This window comes from Bidens hawaiensis, unplaced genomic scaffold (assembly GCF_021521415.1).
Source record: "Bidens hawaiensis isolate Kalapana, Puna unplaced genomic scaffold, B.hawaiensis_p1.1 tig00028050_1, whole genome shotgun sequence".
Classification (NCBI taxonomy): Eukaryota; Viridiplantae; Streptophyta; class Magnoliopsida; order Asterales; family Asteraceae; genus Bidens; species Bidens hawaiensis.
In genome coordinates, this window is record NW_027494560.1 from 90,530 (window position 1) to 112,676 (window position 22,147).

The window sequence follows — 22,147 nt, forward strand, 5'->3', positions numbered from 1 at the left end:
TAAAAATGTGACAAGTCGAAATGATTTTCAACAAACATCCTTAAAAAAGCTGGTCAAATAAACGTTTTATCTGACTTTTTAACTTAAGTGATAAAATAAGTAAATAACCATTTTGGGGATTTTCAATTCATTACCTAAAATGAGTCGACTAAAACTTTATGATAATGGAGTAATAAATAAAAAGATTCTATAAAAATTCAAAAGTTTATAAAACCTCCAAAATCATACCGACATCGCATTCATTCATTCTCCCCTTCATTGTCTCCTTTTTACATTCTGTGTAATCCATTCGTGTGCAGCTTCATCTGCAACACACACACCACACCACACTGTGTGAGAGAGAATCAAACAAACACCTTCAAAACCACACACTTTCACTTCACTTGTAATCTCTCTCAATCATGATAATTATACTACTCTCTCTCATCATCACTCTTTCTCTCTCTACCATCATCACCTTCCTCCTTGCCACCCGGCGGAAACCCGGGTCTCCGCCGGGTAGCATCGGCTTACCTTTTATCGGTGAAACGTTCCAGTTAATCGCCGCCTACAAGACGGAGAACCCGGAGCCGTTTATCGACACCCGAGTGTCGAAATACGGCTCCGTGTTTACCACGCATGTGTTCGGAGAGCGGACCGTGTTTACGGCTGATGCCGAGTCGAACCGGTTTATTTTGCAGAATGAAGGGAGGTTTTTCGAGTCGAGTTATCCTGGTTCGATTGCAAATTTGGTTGGGAAACACTCGTTGTTGCTCATGAGAGGGAGTCTGCACCGGAGAATGCATTCGTTGACGATGAGTTTCGCTAATTCGACTATTATTAAAGATCATTTGCTAGTGGATATTGATCGGTTGGTTCGCCTGAATCTGGATAGTTGGACCGGACGGATATTTCTCATGGAAGAAGCCAAAAAGGTAATCTTTTGGTTTTGTGTATGGGCGTGCGTGGGTTGGTTTGGATTGGTTTTGGGTTAAAACCGAACTAAAAATTATATCTTAGATTTTTTAATTTTTGATGGAAATCATTCGGTTTTGGTTTTTCGGTTCAGGTTATGTTTTTCTTGTGCTAAATGATATGGGTTACGTAGTTATTAATTTTTTATAAATTACTTAAAATAAATAAAAAAAAGTGGAAATTTTTAAATTTGATTTGGTTTGGTTCGGTTTTTTTGACTTCTGATACATGCAAAACCAAAATTGAACTGAATTTCGGTTTTACAAACACAGAAAAACCATCCGTTAGTTTTTGTTTCGGATATTTTTTTTCGGTTTCGGATAAGGTTTTTCTGGTTTCATCCACAGTCCACACAGTAGTTTTCCGGTTTAGAATGGTGCGAATCTGAGTTAACCCGGGTTGAAACTGGCAAAGTTTGACAAGTAGTCCAAAGTTAGGAGCAAGGTGCAATCGATTGTGACAGATTGACAGAGCTAAATTTCATGTGGGCTCTTTGGTCTAAGATATTATTTTGTATAAATAAATAAATAAATAAATAAATAAATAAATAATATATACATTCCAAAAGTGAAGATAAGGGTTTTAATTTTTTCTTTTTTTTTTTATATTTTTTTAGAAGATATAATGCTTTGTACATCAAGTATTATTTAAATGGTAACATAAGATGAAGTGTTGTGTTTGGTCATGTGCCCAATCCCAATCTAGTTTCCAACTACTTGATGTAAAGTAATGGAAGGCCGAATCATTGTGTTTATTCCATTCCATGTGTAAATCTAAAAAGGGGGACAAAGTGGGAATCATAAAATAAAAACATGTAATAATGTTGTAAATCATCAATTATGAATCAACATGCTCTTGTTTTCCTTTTGTGTAGATAACATTTGAGTTGACATTGAAACAACTATTGAGCATTGACCCGTGTGAGTGGACGGAGAATTTAAGGAAAGAGTACATGCTTGTAATCGAAGGTTTCTTTTGCATTCCTATTCCCTTCTTTTCCCTCACTTATCGTCGTGCTATTCAGGTACTCATTATTTCAGTTTTTATATTAAATAAAGAAAAAATATATGTTGGAACTAATGTGTTATGACATTATGTTTTTAAAGGCACGGAAGAGGGTGACGGAGGCGTTACATTTGGTGGTGAGAGAGCGGAGGGTAGAAAGGGAAAAAGGAGTGAAGAAGAATGATATGTTGGCGGCATTGTTTGATAGTGATTGTGATAATATCACCTTCTCCGATGAGGAGATTGTGGACTTCCTGGTGTCTCTATTGGTTGCGGGTTATGACACCACATCGACCACCATGACTCTTGCGGTTAAGTTCCTCACGGACACACCTTCGGCTCTTGCTCAGCTTAAGGTTTGTGTTCTATCATATATTTGTGACATACATGTTTAACTTGAGTATATTGTGATTTTTTTTATTTTGCAAAGTACATTATAATAAAAGTACAAAATTTATTCGAAAAGTCTATGGACAAAATATCAAATTGGAGAAAAGGTTGTAAAGTAGACAATGTGTTAGAAAAGTCATAAGTTAAGGACAAAATTGGAATTAAGAGAGAAGAAGCCACTGGTTAAAGAAAATTATAGGTATACAGAGGATCAAGCCCAATAGGTCAAATGTATGTGGGCCTTGACTCAAATGCCTCCACATTCACAATATCCTATTTTGATCAAATAATCTGATGTGAATTGTGAGAGTGATACTAACCCCAGACATTTGAACATTTTGGCCTTAAGTTCTAAATTATAATTAAGTAGGTGATTAAACATACACAAAATTCACTAATGATTTTGTTTGGTTAGTCATCCATAGATAAATCGTACAAGAGTTCTTTTCTACACCAAACATGCAACACGTTTCATTTATGTTAAATCGACATCATACGCTTTCTTTTATTAATAACTTATTTTCAAATCTTATACTTGTAGGAAGAACATGAAGAAATTAGAACGAAAAAAGGCGCATCGATGGCTCTTGAATGGGATGATTACAAGTCTATGCCTTTCACACAATGTGTAAGTTCCCTAAATATATAGTGTTTGTAAATTATTCATTTTAACTAGACAATGATAATTCATTTTTAAACATACATGAATTTACATTTTTTTATAGTCTTTAAAATGTTATGGGTTTTATTTATATAATTTAATACAAATTTGTTAGAATGAATTAATCATACAATCAAAAATAAATGAAACAGATATAAATAAAACAAGATCTTTATGTTTTGCTGTTCTTCCAGGTTGTTAACGAGACTTTGAGGCTCTCCAACATAATTAGTGGTGTCTTTAGGAGAGCAATGTCCGACGTCAAGATTAAAGGTATGACTGGCTTTTATGTATGCATTAAGTGTATAGTTACATAAAATTCAATTATTGATTTTTGTTTTTATTTTAAATAGATTACACAATTTCAAAAGGATCAAAAGTGTTTGCCTCTCTTCGAGCCGTTCATCTTGGTCAAGACAATTTCGAGGATGCTCGTGTTTTCAACCCTTGGAGATGGCAGGTTTTCATTTATCTCTGTTTATTTGAAAACAATAGATGTATCATGTTAACATGTTATCTTATTGTAAATTAATCTTTGGTTTTATATAATTATGTAAACAGAAAACTTCGGACCTGACCAACTTTATGCCTTTTGGTGGTGGACCAAGGCGATGCCCAGGTTACGAGCTAGCAAGGGTCGCACTATCTGTTTTTCTTCATCATCTCATCACCCGTTTCAGGTAACTTATATACATAAAAAGCAGGGAACATGTTTAAAAAATAATTATTTCTAGGTTGAAAATTACAAAAACCACATAATTATTGCTACATAGTCTTGACTATGTAATATGTATAGCCGTTATCATAATTAAACATGTACACATGTTTACGCGATTTACGTAGTTTTCTACATAAATTGATTATATATTTCCATTATTTTTTTTTGTTTATATATTAAATGTCCATCTATTTTCTAGTACTTAAAATGTGTTTCATTTTTGAACTAAAGTTTAAATGCTTAAAATTGAATTTTCTTTTCAGTTGGATACCAGCAGAAGAAGATAAGTTGGTATTTTTCCCGACGACAAGGACACAAAAGCGGTATCCTATCATCGTGCAGCGTCGTAATGTAGTAGTAGAGTGATGCAAAGAGTAAAATACCCCCAAGAAAAAAAAGAAGAAAAAGAGAATGGGTTATAATTTTGAAGATTAAAATGTTTCATACGTTTAGGGCGATATAATTTTGCAAGATCATATCAATAATCTTTTTCATTCTCTTGCATTAACATTTATGTGTATCCAATGCCTTAAGAAAGCTAACATGATATACATTATGATGTAAGTATATAGGATTAAATAAAAACACTCTTCTAAATTAAGAAGTAAAGAAAGAGCCCGTAAGCTTTCCAAAACAGACGGGTTGGATTGGCCATGAAACCGGTCAAAACAGATGTCACAACTTAAAATCCGAATCAACGACTTGGGTTTATGCATAACACGGCGGAAGACTTAAATAATTTAAATCACACCTTGTCACTTCATAACATCTCACACCAAAACACGTACTAAGACCGTCACTTGCTAGTGCGTGTATAGTTTTAGCAAATTTCACAACACCGTACTTCATAAAACTTTTCCAAGTATTTTTCACACAAAATATATTAAGTTAAAAATGATAAATACAACCTCTTCCTCTAGATATTGGTGACAAACCAATCACAAAATTTATCACTTTGACACACCCTTTCTGTATATGGATAGAAAAATTTAGAAGAGTATTTTATGAGTTAGGTTACACCCGAAGGCTTCTTTCAATCGATTTTGTATGTAAGAAATACTTTTATTATTATGAAGTATAGAGGTAGGGTATTAAAAAGAACCAAATACCCTTAAGTACCATCCGCGGGTCATAGAGGAGCTCCTCATATACCACCCACGGGACATATGGATCACCCGCATATCACAGTAGAGGAAGAACGTCCTCGTACCATGCGCGGAAGCATCTTGGCACTCTCAGAAGTCATCCGCAAGACATGACGTTTGCCCGCCAAAATGACCAGAAGGCAATGCCAACGGGACAGCTGTCACCAATTAACTACCTTCTAGAAGAATGTCCACGATTGTTACTTGAAGAATACGTGACTCATTTACGAATGAACAAAGGACACCTGGCCAGGTTGTTATAACCGTGCACATGGCCAGGGTGCAACCCGTCCTATCGTAAGGTGACGCGTGTCCAGGTTGTTATACCCACGCACATGGGACGTATAGCTTAACCTTTCACAGAAGGACACGCGTCCAAGCAGTTATTAAGGCCTTCTAGAAGAGGACAGCTGGCCCATCATCTTCCTGATATTTCGGCTATAAATACCACGTCAACCTGCATGAGGTATTCATTCATTCACTCACAATCATTCTGACTCACTTATACTCTGACTACACTTAGTCTGCTTACTTCAGTACTTTCTCCTTTACGAACGTTACTGATTCTCACACCGGAGGGTGGTTACAGGAAGACCCCCCTCTTGTCCTTCCTGTAACGAGACTCACGGTGTCTGTTTTGTAGGTTCCAGTCATTAGACTTTGGGAAGTTGTACTCATACCGTATTAGTAGTTGTCGTATTTTACCCTGTGGACTCATCGGATCCGGGACCCATACCAGGGGATCGCCTCCGTGTTTCTTCATTGGCGTCATGCGTTTTGGTGTTAGAACAACATAAATTTTCGTTGGTTTTCCGGTTCAAGTATGAGTAAACTTCCTGAGGGGCCGACGGGAACTCTTGCACAAACATCACGTGTCATTAATACTGAAGCACCTGAGGGTTTTCCTTCTAGTATATTTTCACGTAGTACAGCTACTTCTTACGAGCAACTGATGCAACACTTGGTGGTCGTACCCTGGAGCGTGTCACTACGCCAACTGGACCGACTCCTACTGATTTAGGACATGTTACGGCTCCAGAAGGCTCTAATCTAGGTGACCTTGGACGAATCATGAGGGAGACTCACCAAACTCGTTCAGTATTAGATCTGGAAGATGATTCCGGTGATTCTGATATGGCGAGGTCTCATCGTCATAATTTCGGACCCGGCGGACTACTGTCTCCGGAAGAATGGTTTCATGCATAACAAGAGAGCCTGAAAGCGGAGTACGAGCGTAGAGTGCGGAATGCACATCTCCACGCTCGTACCCTGACTTACGAAAAATCTCCTCGGAGATCTCTTTCTCCTCCTCCAACGGTGAGGGGGAGTCAGATCCGCTACAGTCAGCAAACTGAAAAAGAATTTGTTGAACCACGAAGGTTACGCCCCCGTCCTCGCATGGACATGCGGATGCCTTCCCACTTCGATGAGTATGATAGTTATGACTCAACTTATCACCCGGGAGACTACAGTTTCTACACGGGTGATAGCATGATGAGTTCGAGGGCAAGAAGCAGTCGTCCGCGTGACGTCGTCCGCCATACCGAGTATCACAGCGATGCTGAGGAAGATATCACCAAGCCATACCGTCCGACAGCCTTTGCCGAGAAGTCAAAATCTATAGCTAGTATTGAGACAACACCCTTTCCTGTCAACGCTAAGATACCTACAACGGTCGGTAGATACAATGGCATGACTGATCCAAGCGATCATCTGCAGAACTTCATGGCGGTAGGTGGTGTGAGCGGATGCACGCTCCCCTATTGGTGTTATATGTTCGCATTGACACTAACAGGGGCATCGAGGGAATGGTTCGAAAAACTCCCTGATGGTCAAATCTCTAGTTGGGATGATCTGGTGAAAAAATTCTCACAACAGTTCAGCCAACAGAAGAATCATACGCGTGACAAATCAGAGATTCTGGATGTTGTCCGCCGGGATAATGAATCCATTGAAGATTTTATTACCAGGTTCAATGACGAAAGTCTGAACATTGGTGGGATAAGCAAGGATATGCTTCGCGGTGCCTTCCGCAAGAATGTTAAGTGTGACGAGTTAATACGCACACTCACTGGAAGGGATGGAATGCCAAAGGAGTGGGACGACCTTATGACTGCAGCAAAGTTATTTGCCAACATCGAGAAAATATTGGGGAATAACAGTCCGAAACAAAAACTCAAGGTTGAGTTTCAAACTCAACGACCCAATAAACAGGCAAAAGGCCCAATTTGGTCAAGACTTCAGCTGAACACGGAAGCATCAAAACCATTTGATGCAAGATCTCTCATTGGCAATAAGAATAAAACAGGACCCTCGAATCGAGGTCCTCACAGATGGACTCCTCTTTCAAAAACTCCTGCTGAAATTCTCACCACAGAGAACGTGAACTTCCGGAAGCCACAGCCACTCACAAAGAGGTCGTTCCTTGACGCTAAAAAACATTGTTCGTATCATAATGACATTGGTCACAATACGAACGAGTGTAATGCTTTGAAAAGTGAAATTGAGGTGGCTGTGAAGTTCGGGAAACTTGGACACCTGGTGAAAGATGGAAGGCCCGGGACTAGTAAAGCTCCAATACGGGACAACCAGGGCCCATCCAAAAAGCAAGTCAAGGACTTGAACGTCCATATGATCCAGGGCGGACAAAAGGTGGGAGGAAAGAGAAGAGAATCTGATGAAGAGGAATGGAAAAACGAACCGGTGATTTTTCCAAGAGTCAAGGGAGGTCCCAATAACAAGAACCCCCTAATTATCACTGCCGTTTTTGGTCATTATCGTTCTCAGTATGTGTTCTTTGACACTGGAAGTACATCAGACATCATGTACGAACAGTGCTTTGAGCAACTGGATGACGAAGATAAAGAAAGGTTAAAACCCATCCATGCTCCGGTATCAGGATTTGGAGGGGAAATAATGCATCCACGTGGGGTGATTTATTTCCCAGTCACCCTGAGCGATGGAGTTCACTCAAGGACTGAGGAGGTTGAATTTTTAGTTCTACCTGCAACGTCAAAACATGATATCATCCTGGGGCGAGAAGCAATTGGAGATTTCAATGCTCACCCGTCCACAGCTCACGGTGCGGTAGGAGTTCCAACCAGCATCGGCGTAGCAATAATTCATGTCAATCGACATTGCTTCGCTACAGAAAGCTCAAAACCCAGCAAGATTCCAAAACAATCTCTGAGGACCGAACCGGAGAAATGAGTTTTGAACAAGAAGTTTCCTGATCAAACTGTAACAATTGGACCTGCTATCTCTGAGATAGTACAGACTTTCTTGAAACAATTGCTATCAAAAAACATTGACGTCTTCGCATGGCAACCCGCGGACATGAATGGTGTCCCGCCGAGCATTGCGGAGCATAAATTAAGGGTAAACCCTATGTTTCCACCGGTTGTTCAAAAACAACGTAAGATGGGTCCGGAACAAACAAAAGCAATGAATGAGCAAGTTCAGGACCTCTTACAGGCTGGAATCATTCGACCAATCCAATATCAGACATGGGTCGCCAATCCGGTTATCGTTCCCAAAAGTAACGGGACATGGCAGATGTGTATAGATTTCAAGGATCTAAACAAGGCGTGTCCCAAAAACTGTTATCCATTACCAGAAATAGATCTCAAGGTTGATGCTGTGGCACCATTCAAGTTCAAATGCTTCTTAGACGCCTACAAAGGCTATCATCAAATCCGCATGGCCGCTGGTGATGAGGATAAAATAGCTTTTCGCACTGATCAAGGCACATTTTGCTACAAAATGATTCCTTTCGGATTAAAGAATGCAGTAGCCACATATCAGCGGTTGATGGACGTAGCGTTTAAAAGTCAAATTGGTCGAAATTTGGAGGTTTATATGGACGATCTTGTGATCAAGAGTGTTGAGGAAGACTAGATGTTGAGGGACATAGAAGAAACATTTGAAACCCTGAAAAGTAGCAACATGAAGCTGAATCCAGCTAAATGTTTGTTTGGAATGGAGGAAGGAAAGTTCCTCGGAGTAATTGTCACAGGCGCGGGCTTCAAAGCTAATCCGGATAAAGTCCAAGCTGTAGCCCGCATGCCTTCTCCCTCCTCCCTTAAAGAAATTCAAACACTCAAATGGTCGTTTGGTTGCTTTGAATCGTTTTTTGGCGAATCATGCAGCCAAATCCTATCCTTTTGTTTCAAAACTAAGGAATTGCCTCAGGAAAGCACAATTCAGATGGACCGCGGAAGCGGAACAAGCTTTCTTGGAAGTTAAGAAATGTTTGATGGAATTGCCCACGTTGACAGCACCATATGTGGGGGAACCTCTAACGATGTACTTGTCAGCATCAGACATTGCTATCGGGGCTATCCTTCGGACGGATAGAAAAAACGTTCAAACACCGATTTACTAGGTCAGCAGAACACGGTCAGACCCGGAGACAAGATATTCAATGTCAGAAAAACTTGTCCTAACATTGGTTTATGCTGCCCGACGCCTCCGCAGGTACTTCCAGGGGCATCCCATCAACGTTTTAACTGGATATTAGCTCAAGAACGTCCTCAGCAAGGCAGAATTGTCTGGGCGATTGGCAAAGTGGGCCATTGAGCTAGGTGAACATGCAATAGAATATAAATTTAGGCCAGCAATTAAGGGACAAGTGTTAGCGGACTTTGTCACTGAAGTCCCGCAACATAAAGAGAAGGAATGTCTGATTGAGCAACAAACCTAAGCACCTCCGGAACTAGGACAGATTTGGTCTTTGTTCACGGACGAGGCTTCAAGCAGTGAGGGATCTGGCGCAGGCCTCAGGCTAGTCAATCCCGAAGGCCATGAGTTTACATACGCCATAAAGTTAGACTTAAAGAGTACTAACAATGAGGCAGAGTATGAAGCTTTCTTGGCAGGCTTACGAATAGCCAAAAAGCTTGGCGTTAAACATTTGGAAGCCCGTGTGGATTCCATGTTGATTGTGGGACAGATCAACGGAACATATGAAGCAAAGAATGACGTAATGGCTTCATATGTTGTTTGATCCCCTGATTAACACTCGTTCTAATCAATAACTCAGATCTGATTCAGATCTATATGTTGATATTGATTATACGGATCTAACTCTTTTATACCTCAGTTTGATTGTTATATAATATATATATTATCAATATAAGATTAATGTGAAGCTTGAGAGAGAGAATACTTTAAATATTTCTGAATAATGTTAATTCTCTCAAAACTTTAACTTTTTTACAAGTGAACAGTGGTTCACTATATATAGAAGACGATCTGGTTCGCTAACATCCCCTAGCGAACCAGAGTCCCCTTCGTTAAATAACTTAATTAACTTAACGAACCACCCCCTGATTCGTTAAAATCCCCTAACGAATCAGGAGGGAGTACATTATAAAGTCCTAGTTCGCTAACATTCCTAGCGAACTAGACCTAACCTTAACGAACTAGTCTTAGTTCGCTAACATTCCTAGCGAACTAGACATGACATAACGAATTAGATAAACAAACATTAAATATTACATTAAAATAATCAAATAAACATTTAACGATAATTACAAAGACTCGAGACGCAAAACCGTGCACTAACAGACACCCCCTCGTCTTGAGCTCTTTGTCTTTAACTTATTTGAAACGCTTTGTCTGCCAATCTCTGCAACTATGAATCCCGTGCTCATGGCATACACGAACAACACGTTGGAATTGCATAGCCAGGTCGTAATCTTCTTGGCGTTCAAACAAAATTTGCTTCCTGTATAGCACGTCATTGTCTGTCTCTGATAAATTAACCAACCACATCGGGTCGATTATCTTGATGAGCTCAGTCTGTAGTCCTCGACCACAAACAATAACGGCCTCGCCAGTACGATTGTCGTAGTACCAACGGTTGAAAGCCAGATAAATATCTTGGGCATTGTCTTCACAGGAACTCTTTTCATTGTCTTTGGTGGCTTCACTTTCAAAACAAGTTTCTTCCAGCCAGTCCTCGGATCAGTCTCATCAGTACGTTTACGTCTTGGGACCTGGGGCTTGAAGAACTTGAAGCCATGATTGACCTTGAACAGTAAGTGTTGATGAAACCACTCAGCAGTTCGGTTGCCCCCACGATTGATAAATGGACGTCTCGCGAGGGTGCGTACATCCCAACGCGGTAATGTTAACACATCCATTATCCTCTCGTAATATTGCACACCTTTTTCCCATTTCACAATACATACCTTCAGGTCTGAATCATAGAGCCAGGAGACAATGTCACCATGTACCTTAGAAACTGTCTTGAAGGTAGTCATTTGATTTGCCTCAATCCAAGCAGCAGCTGTATCCTTTCTTTCTTTATCTACATACCGAAAAGCACTGATGATCTTACCCACTTTCGGGTGTTTGAACCATCTTTCAATGTCATCATCAGTCACTTCTTTGAGTGAAGGAACCGTTCGCTGCACAATCTTCTCCAAATCGTCCTCAGTTTCTTTAATTACGTCTTCATGAAATACCGGAGCACCTTGATCAACATTTGCGTGTTGATACAAGTCCGGGTACTCTTCAGCAGTAACATCCTCCATTTCAATCTCTTCGTTCTCATAAATAAAGTCCGTATTCATAAATAACAGATCATCTTCCATTTCTTCCTCATTGATCACTTCGACATCGGGCTCAGTCTCTAATGTAGTCAGCTGATCGTCATTTAGCCCAAGTAGAATAGAGATCTGCTCCTTTGTCAAAGATCTAACCACAAACTCACCAATCTGTATCTCATCTCTGTTCACCATACTTCTAACTATCCCCAATTCATCAATAAATATTACCATGTTAGCCTCAATCATCTCTATCGGCTTGGACACTGTTGGATCTTGAAATGAAATTATCTGTTTGTTTGAATCATCAGCGCCACTCACCCCAGCACCAGAGGATGAACCATGTGATTGTTTAGGCTCACCTCCTGCATCAGACTCGTCAGGATCATCATCATCATTTTTGAGTTTTTTGAGGGCATCATCTTTACAAGTTAATTGTAAAATTAACTCATCTTGTTCTTTCAATTTCACCCCCTGAGACTCAACAATCGCACGCAACGACTTGGTCTCCTTCTGACAAAACGAAATGTAACTCATCATTTTTCTTTGATTCTCCATGAGTCGTTCTTGATTGAGTCGGTCAGCTGCCATTTGGTTTTCATATAAGTGTAACAGATTAAGCAGCATTTCTGTTTGACGTCCAGGTGACAAATTGTATACAGATGGATGAACTGGTTGAATAGGACCCTGAGGCCGAGTGATTCTCATGAAAGAGACATCACTAGGCAGAGTTGGAGGAAATGTAGTTGTTGGCAGAGGTGAAGGTCCCATTGTAGTGGTGGAAGAAACAGTTGACAACACAGCTGGAGGCCTCGGCATCTCGGTCAACGCCGTTTGAGGAATCAAGCCGAGCCTCTCATGTGACACCATCGTCGTTGTTAAAGTGAGCATCGGGGTGCTAGTAGTTAGCGGCACCGCCGAGCTTTGTGTAGTTGATTGACGAGGTGGTGGTGCACCAATAATTACACCAGCCCCAGAGGACACACGGGGCTTCTTAGGTGGCTCATTAGTAGCTACAGCCTTACCCTTTCGTTTTCGTTCTTGCTGAGCTTTTATGGTGGCAGCTAGAGCAGCATCAACTGCATCTTGTTGTTCTTTCAGAGCTCGCTCACCAGCTCCATCATCACCATCGTTACCATCATCATCCCCACCATCATTGTTCCCACCTTCTCCCCCTTCACTCTCGGAATCTGAGTCATCATGGATCCAGCGCTCATTAGGAGGACATACATAATCAGGGTTGATTATATGACCAATCATCCTTTTGTCCTGTGGCTTATCCTTCCGATAAATCAACATCCGCTGCACCGTTTCAGCTTTCATATGTTCCATATCAAGAACGTCATTCACCAACGATCGATCAATCACCAAATCCGGTATCAAATCTTGAATAATTAATTGTAGAAAGCGTGGATACATCAAGAACTTCTTTGTCGGTAGAGTTTGCTGAACTTGGTCTTTCAAATGATCAAAGATGAGTTCTGAATAGTTGAATGGCTTGTTCAGGATTAAAGCAGCAAATGCCGATTGTAGGCTCAGTCTACATTCATCGAAACCACCGCGACGTCCACTCAAGCAATGAAGCAAGACATGCAACAAGTACTTGTAAGGTGGACATAAACCATTCTTGTTCAACATGGACCGACGAATATCACCCCCATAATTTAATCTTGTGAATAGACACCGAACCAGCGTCCTGTTAAATTCACTTGGGTAATCGTCACTGTCGTCAAACTGAAGTACCCGACGAATGACCTCTACATCAATCGTGATCGGAAGTTGATTAATTGTAGCTTTAACCCAATTACTTTCCTCAACATATATCGCCGTGTTCCAGAACTGTCTGATTAAACTAAGATACACCTTAGGTTTAGCAGTGATTGCATAATGTATATTTGAACGGCGTAAGAAATTCAACATCGCTCCGAACGTCCTTAAATCAGCCACATCATGATCAACATAAGCACAGATGTTGTGCTTCTTATCAAACGGTAATAAGACCATTTCAGCTTTTTATGGTGGTTGAACTTGTGGTTGTTCCTGTGGTTGTTCTTGTTCAGCCATGATTTACTGTATAAATAACACGTATATGAGAATAGAGATCACCGTATATATTCAAAAGATAAATGTATTTACTCTAGTTACGCATATTCGACGATTTAAAACCTTTGATTAAATTAATTGAATATTCAATTTAGTTAATTAATTTATAAAATTAATAATATATATATATATATATATATATATATATTTTATTCTCATTCGTTAACAATCATCCTGATTCGTTATACAAAGATAACGAATCAGGCTATTCGCTATCAAGTAAATTACTTAACGAACTAGACCTAGCGAATCACTAATTAAGTTAACGAACTTAACTCTAGTTCGTTATATTTTAAGCGAATCAAATTCTGATTCGTACTACGTCTTATTCGCTAAGCTAGTTCGTATGAAATCTTAACGAATTGGACACGAAACAGTTCCAATTCGCTAAGACTAACGAATGGTCAAAATTATGACTTTTTCTTTAACTCCACTAAGTCAAAGTCAAAATTATCAAGAACAATAATAGTCAACATAGTAACCCAGATTCAATTTGGCCATAACCATCATTGAACCAACACGATAATCAACTCGTTGAGCTCGGAAACACATTGGTAAATGTAGGTGAATGAGATTGAGACTCATTACCTAAGTGTACTAATGATCAACGAACCAACAGTAACCATCAAGAACACACAATCATAATTAACCCAGCAAACAATAATCAAAAGATGATTAGAGTCCACCAAGGGTATCGGAAAGAGATTCCGATCAAAATTATATCAAAATCAGACAATTAAAAACATAAATTATACACAAAATGGTTTCAGAAGTTTAAAACCCTTAAACCTCTAAAATTACATAATTAAACAATCAAATCAATGTCATTGTTGACGAAAATGATATCGCCAAAGACATGTATACCTTAGACACTCAAATTAATCTTTGAAATGTTCAAACACAAAGATCGAAAATATCAGAGAGAATTTGAACAGTTTCTTAAAAATGAAGAAAGAAGACGAACAGTGAAATGCTTATTCGTTATCTTGTCTTATATAGCGATTCACGAAACCCTAGGTACAGCTTGCACGAATCAGACGATTCGTTTAACTTTAAAGGTTAGCGAATTAGTCCGTTCGCTAACTCAATTCGTTACCTTATGTTAGCGAAGCACAATGTGATTCATTAAATTAAAGATAGCGAATCAAGACACGATTCGTGTCATGATTCGTTAAATATGTATAATGAAGGGATGATTCGTTACAGAGTGCGGAAGCGAATTAGGTTAGCGAACCAGATGCTAGTTCGCTATGGAATCACCTAGTTCGTTATCCATAAATAACGAATGGATTTTAACGAATTAAACCCTTTTTATTTAATTTTAAATTAAATATGAATAAATTAATGAAATAAATCAATAAGTTAAATTATCGAGAAACCCTTATATCCCGACAACCTAATACGTTAAAATTGTTTCAGATTACCGAAACTTAACTTAAATTTTATTTAAATATTTTGTATAAAGAAAACGACAATATTTTTGGTATTTTGTAAAAATTTAAGAATTAAAGAATGTATTTACAGAAAAAAATATCCGAACAATTAAAAATAGACAATCTTTTTGCATTTTTCAACGATTTTACCAAAAGCAGTACATGTTTTTGTAATTTTGTCGAGTTTGAGCAGAGAATCATATTGACCAAATTGCCCTTTCATCACAGTTTTATATTTCAGCGATATTATGACTGGCGACAAGTCGGTCATTGGTATTGTTGTCCACATAAGTCTAATAACACACATTCAAGTATTTTTGTGATATGATTAAATAGTTCAATTAGAGCACAGAATATCAGAAATTATCAGCCTCTAATCTCGGTTCAAGCGTAGTTTGATTTTTGCCAAATCACCCCAACTTGACTTAAACCATTATATTGTTGATCAAAACTTTTGATACCAATTGAGAAATTTTGAGCAATGCATCAAGTTTCTTTTACTGTGAGTGAGTATGCACGAGTCCATCTGTTGGCTTACATACATTGTATCCCCTGGGGTCCGTTTCTTAATGTTATTAAGACGCACGCAAGGGAGGAACAATTGTATGACTAACAGCGGATTTTGATCAAGTCAGTAATGTAAATTGTACGAGGTACAACGGTGATCAAGTTTAATGACTTTGGGTTTGCTCTAGAAAGCGAGTGAAATATTCATGCATATGAATACCCAGATGGTTAAACCGCATAAAGACTCACAATATCCAGAAATTTATCGCTTGTTATTTGCTTTATTTGATTTTTGGGTGATCAACAAATATAAGGCTTGAGTTTGACTGGTTATTACATTTCTGCCATCCTCACCAAGACTTTTGCTAGAGACTAACACCCCTTTCAATTTGGCGTTTCTTTATGTTTATATCACATACTTTACTCTACTGGGTTGTTTTAAGACCTACCAATGCACCAATGCAATTAGGCACACAGTCTTTTAAGCTTATTTTTTGCTGAACTTGGGGTCAAAATAATCAATGTACTATCATTTTCTCTTTTTGCTTCAAAAACTCAATATTTTGAGGAGCATAAAAAACAAAATAAAGATAAATTTAATCGCCCCAGTAACTTAAGTTAATAAATAAATGGCTAACCTTCAATTCACAAGTGAATCATAGGACCAAGACATGCAGGCATGTTTCACAAACTTAAATAACCGACATAATTTTCAGCGAGAAAATAATCTAAAAATCTTTTTGGTTGTTCTATGTACAAACTTTAAAACACAATATTTTTGGTTTTTCAGATTTTTCTATACAAAACATAAAACACATTCTTTTTGGTTTTTCAAAATTTTAAAATGTTTTTGGTTTTTCTAGATATTTAAAAGGAAAACATTACAGAACAGAAATCACAATATTTTTTGAATTTTGAAAATTTTTAATGTTTTTGTATTTTATCTATACAAACGAAAACACATTCTTTTTGTATTTTCTATACTTTTCACCCCCTAAAATCTAAAACATAAAAAAAATAAAACTAAATCTATAAAGCAATTAAAAGATAATTATCCTAATTGTAGGATCTCAGCAAGAGTCTTTAATCCATTTAAACCAAGCAAAAAAGTAAAACGTGTTTTATCAAACGCTTGGTAAATAGATTGGCTTTTTGAAAATTAGTGTGTACTTTCTCAAGATCAATTAGTTTCTTTTCATAACAATCCCGTATAAAATGGTATCGAATCTCTATATGTTTCGTTTTAGAATGTTGTACGGGATTCTTGGTGATACTTATAGCAGCAGAATTATCAATCAAGATGGGAGTAGTAAGAAACTTCAAACCATAGTCGCGAAGATGTTGTTGTATCCACAGAACCTGGGAACAGCAACTCGAGGCTGCAACATATTCAGCTTCGGCGGTTGAAGTAGAGACCGTTGTCTGCTTCTTACACTGCCAGGAAACAAGCCGGTTTCCTAAGAATTGACATCCTGCAGTCGTTGATTTGAAATTGATCTTGCATCCTCCATAATCTGAGTCTGAGTAGGCGGTAAAATCGAAAGAATTATCTTTGGGGTACCATAACCCGATGTCAGGATTTCCCCGTAGATATTGCAAAATACGCTTGACCGCTGCCAGGTGAGTCACTCGGGGACTAGCTTGGTACCTAGCACACACACAAACAGCAAACATTATGTCGGGTCGAGAAGCAGTTAAATACATTAGAGAACCAATCATAGCACGATAAAGGGTTGGATCAACGGTATCCTCCAATTCATCCGGTGATAAATTGTGACCCACTGGAAGAGGAGTTGAAGGGATTTTTCCAGCAGTTATCTTGAATTGGCTCAAGACGTCGTTCACATACTTAGTCTGATGAATGAAGATTCCCTTATCAGATTGATGAACCTGCAGCCCTAAAAAGAAATTCATCTCTCCCATCGCATTTCGAACTTTGTTTGCATGGACTTCTTGAACTCCTTACATAAAGTATCGTTTATAGACCCAAATATAATATCATCAACATAAATCTGAACTAGAAGAAGATCATCACCAACAGTTTTATGAAATAAAGTTTAGTCAACAATTCCTCGTTTGAAGTCATTATTCGTCAGATGGTCGGCAAGTGTGCCATACCAAGCTCTCGGGGCTTGATGTAAACCATACAGGGCCTTGTTTAAACGGTAAACACGGTCAGGATAATCAGGATCTTCAAAACCAGGTGGTTGTTGAACAAACACTTCCTCATGTAGTTCACCATTGAGAAAAACACTTTTGACATCCATTTGATAAACCTTGATATTCTTGTAAGCAGCATAAGCTAGAAAGATTCGAATCGACTCTAATCTTGCAACTGGAGCATATACCTCAGTATAATCAATACCCTCTTGCTGATGAAAACCTTGCACCACTAGACGTGCTTTGTTTCTGACAATCACTCCTCGATCATCCTTTTTACATTTAAATACCCACTTAGTCGGAATAGCTTTCTTGACTATAGCAGGTTTGTCTATTAAATCCCAAACACCCAATCGTGCAAACTGCTGTAATTCCTCTTGCATAGCTTCTACCCAAGAAGGATCTTCAAGTGCCTTACGAGCTGTCGTTGGCTCAACTTGAGATAGAAAGCAATTGAATTTAGCAATATTCACAATTCCCGAAGAGTGTAAATTAGTGTAAGCACACAATACGTTATTGTCGCTTGACGAAGCAACTTGATGACGTGTACGAACGCCCACATCAAGTTCTTCAATGATATTGTCCTGTGGATGATATCCATGAATCCGAAGAGTAGGATTTTCAGGAACAACAACATTGTCAAATAAATTAGTGTAATGTTCACCCAACTCGGGAGATGAGACATTATCACAATCAAGATCAATGACTTGAATCTCAGCTTGATCATCATCGGAAGAGGTAGAGGCACTATCAATAACAACTTGAGGAACAACTTGAGATTCTTCAGTTGTAGCATCGGGTTGAACTTCATCTGCATTAGTATTTGAAGAGCTTGAAATGTTCAATTGTTCTTCAAAGTAAGCTCTAACCAGATCTTCATCGATGTGATCAGTCGAAGGAGTAAACGAATTAAATAAACTATCGTAGTCAAACATCCAGTCTGGACCTTTCCCTTGTGGAGGAGTTGTGTACTTTTGACAGTCCACATGGTACCATTCTTCAACACAGCCAGATGTAAAATTAAATACTCTTTTCTTTGGAGACGCATAGCCCAAGAAATATCCTTCGATTGCCTTTTTATCAAATTTACCCGAATCCTTCTTCAACATTGTACACGGACACCCAAATGGTTCCAGGTACTTTAAATTAGGTTTTCTGTTATTTAAAATTTCATAGCTTGTCTTCTTGAGTCGTTTAACTGTTAGAACCCGATTAAGTGTATAACAAGCTGTGTTCACTGCTTCATTCCAAAATTGAATAGGAAGCTTTGAATCAGCAAGCATTGTACGTGCAGCTTCAATCAGAGTTCTATTTTTCCTTTCAGCAACACCGTTTTGTTGTGGTACATAAGGTGCACTATATTCTCGATGAATTCCCTTTTGAATACAAAAGAAATCCAAAATAGTGTTTTTGAATTCAGTACCATTATCACACCGGATTCTCCTCACCTTTTGTTTGTACAGTGATTCGATCTTGGTAATAAGGTTTTGTACCAAAACAAGTGTTTGATCTTTTGAACTCATAAATAACACCCATGAATATCTTGAATAATCATCTATCACGACAAGACAATACCAGTCTCCAGAAATACTCGCACGATTCACTGGACCAAACAAATCCATATGATGTCGTTCAAGAGGAGTATTAATGGAATTCAATAACTTAGATGGATGTGTCTTCTTCTTCTGCTTGCCCTTTTTGCATGCAACACAGTGATCAGATAACTTAAAGTTCTTTAGCGAGACACCCTCAACTAAGTCATTTGCCATTAAATAATTCATCTTTCTAACATGAATGTGACCCATTCTTCGATGCCAAAGAATCGAGTCTTTCTCGGTTGCTTTCGAGACAAAACATGTTTCGATTGATGTTGATATCTTAGAACTCATGTTTAAGACATAAATATCATTTGATCGTGGTGATTGCATGACAACCATGTCCTCGGGAATCACGTAACCCGGTTTCAAGATAAGACACTCTTTGTCAGTAAATATTGTAGTGTACTTTTTATCACAAATCAGCAATACACTCAATAAGTTATGATCAACCTTGTCACAATAATTTACTTTTTCAAATGTAATATGACCATTTGAAACATCACCCTCTTGTGTGATCATGCCTCCAGAATTCCCAGCAAATGCTACATAACCACCTTGAATATTTCTTACGTTGGTTAAAAGGTCAAGATTTCCGGTGATATGACGAGAACACCCGCTATCCATGATCCAGTTTTCATCAGAAATGGTCTTGGATGAACCCTACACATAAACAAAAGTGATTAGTTCAAAAAGGCAGCCCAGGCCTCAGTCTTGGGAACCTTTTGGTTTTCTCTTTGATCATTAACTTTAACAGTTTTCAATTGTTGTTCAGCCACTTGAGAATAAGTTACAGGCTTCTTAGACTTTCGTCTTAAATAAGCTACCTGAACAATGTTTGAATTCCTGTTTTGACATAAAGGTTCAGTTGGAATGAATTTTGGTTTCACTAGACCGTGTGTCTCATTGATCTGAAACACCTTCCGAGGATTCACATCAGAGAACAAAATATGAGTATCATCAGCATACGACATTGGTCGTTTCAGAATCTCCTTAACCACTGGAATTGGTTTAGATTTGTCCTTGATAAAAGGATGAAGATTCTGAAAGTTCTGTTGATTACAATTTCTCACAACATGACCTTGTTGACCGCATAAAAAACACGTTCGCATGTCCACAAGATGATGTTTAGAAGTAATTGGAATAGATGATTTATGATGACTCACATTCTTAGTCATGCTCTTAGCAAACTAATCAGATAATTCATATTTCTTCTTTAAATAAAAATCTAAATTAGAACTGTTTGAAAAACTTTTTAGTGTATCTGTTCCAGTTGACTTAACAAAGTTAATCTTCTTAGCTTGCTTTAAAAATTGTTTTTCCTTAGTCAATGGATCAGATGAGACTGATGCTTTCGCTTGAGCATACACACGTTCAAGTTCACGAACCTTGGAAGTTTCATTGTAAAACACACTCTCAATTAGCTCAGGCTTAATGATACTAATTGGAATATCTTTTTCAGTGAACATTGTGTCCATTCCTTTTAACTTAAAAACTCTAGCAGCAGATGGCTTAGAACTAGAAGGATTATTGAAACGCATTAAATCCTCATCAGAAATTTTCAGTTTAACTGACTTCTTTGCCTTCATAGAGTTCTCTTTCTTTGAATTTTCCTTTTTCTCTTGAGGTTTGTGTGAACCATACACTGCTTTCTCAAATTCGTGAGGTTCGCACAGAATATGATTAGAACTGGGAATGTTCTTATTCTTGTGTATAATCTCTGGTTCAAACACATCCTCGATAATGACCTCGTCATTGTGTTCAACAAATACCTTTTTGCTTTGGACATGAGATTTTTGAGGAGCAACTTGGGGTTTGACAATTTCAGGTTTAAACATTTTTGGTTTTTCAGAAATTACAGATTCATTTTGAATCAAATCCTCTTCTTTTCTTGCAAAAGGATTAATTTTATAATCATTATGAAAAGGTGGTGGAATTTCAACAAAACCAATACCTTTCTTAGAATCTTTTTGTTTTCCAAAAACTTCAATAATTTCATTCAATAAAAATGAAGAATTTCGAAATTTACCCAACTTGTTCTTCAACTCAAGAACCTCATTCTCAAGCTCAGTTATTTTAGAACGATGTTTCAAGATTTCCTGAAACTTTTGGTCATTAATGGCCATTTTCACAGATAACTCGGCTTTGAGATCATGATTACTTGTCGACAATGCTTCAATCTTTTCTCGAGATTTCATTTGAGACTCAAGAGATTGTCGATAAGTGTCCTTAAGAGAAGCAATTTCTCTTATAAGATTATCATTTTGATTTTTCAAAGCATCTAACTTAGAGTTATTAGATTCACAGTCAACACATGATGCTTTAACAAATGAAGTAGAAGAGATAGAATTACTAACCTCATTGATCTTAGCCATGCAAGCAAACATTGATTCAGAAGACTTGTCGCAAGAATCATCAGAATCAGATCCAGAATCATTATCTGAAGACATCACACTAGCAGTAGCATCTTGACAATCTTCATGTAACCCAAACATAGCTAAATTTGCTTGAACATCATTGCACAATAGCCTTTGAGACCAATCAGTTCCATCTGCTAACATCGCTTATGTTGTAGAAATAGACGGTTTCTTTTCAGCATCACTTCCTCGTGGTGAAGAAGCGTTTTGACTTTGACCACGAGGTCCAGTGTATTCTTTTCTTGGTTTGTCGCATTCCTTCGCGAAATGACCGAATTCTTGACAATTATAACACTTCACCTTCAATTTGTCAAAACCCAACTTCTTGTTTAACGCTGGAAGATCTTTTCCAGTTCTCTGCATGAATCTTTTAACTTTACGAACGATCATGGCCATATTCCATTTTAAATCCATGATCTCTAAAGCATCCGGATCTATTTGATCATAATCCTCATCTGTTAACTCACTCGTGGCAATTTTACTACTCACCAGGTTTTCATATGAAGAC

At 38.1% G+C, this 22,147-nt stretch overlaps 2 protein-coding genes across 2 annotated transcripts; both read left to right on the plus strand.

The window, feature by feature from the left end:
- The first annotated feature begins 386 nt into the window (after positions 1-386).
- On the plus strand, positions 387-4,113 carry LOC143576296 (3beta,22alpha-dihydroxysteroid 3-dehydrogenase-like). The gene is made up of 8 exons (XM_077060419.1): positions 387-914; positions 1,829-1,978; positions 2,061-2,315; positions 2,891-2,977; positions 3,205-3,283; positions 3,364-3,470; positions 3,572-3,690; positions 3,992-4,113. The coding sequence occupies exons 1-8, from the start codon at positions 402-404 to the stop codon at positions 4,092-4,094; spliced, it is 1,413 nt and encodes a 470-aa protein (XP_076916534.1). The 5' UTR covers positions 387-401; the 3' UTR covers positions 4,095-4,113.
- A 2,158-nt stretch (positions 4,114-6,271) lies between these two features.
- LOC143576298 (uncharacterized) lies at positions 6,272-8,083 on the plus strand. The gene has a single exon (XM_077060420.1). It carries the CDS (start codon positions 6,272-6,274, stop codon positions 8,081-8,083), a length of 1,812 nt encoding a protein of 603 aa, XP_076916535.1.
- Positions 8,084-22,147: the final 14,064 nt, after the last annotated feature.

Coding starts and splice junctions, on each gene's coding strand:
- LOC143576298 (XM_077060420.1), top strand. CDS start 6,272: ATGGACATGCGGATGCCTTCCCACTTCGATGAGTATGATAGTTATGAC.
- LOC143576296 (XM_077060419.1), top strand. CDS start 402: ATGATAATTATACTACTCTCTCTCATCATCACTCTTTCTCTCTCTACC. Junction 3,284..3,363: donor GTCCGACGTCAAGATTAAAG/GTATGACTGGCT, acceptor TATTTTAAATAG/ATTACACAATTTCAAAAGGA. Junction 3,691..3,991: donor CATCTCATCACCCGTTTCAG/GTAACTTATATA, acceptor TTTTCTTTTCAG/TTGGATACCAGCAGAAGAAG.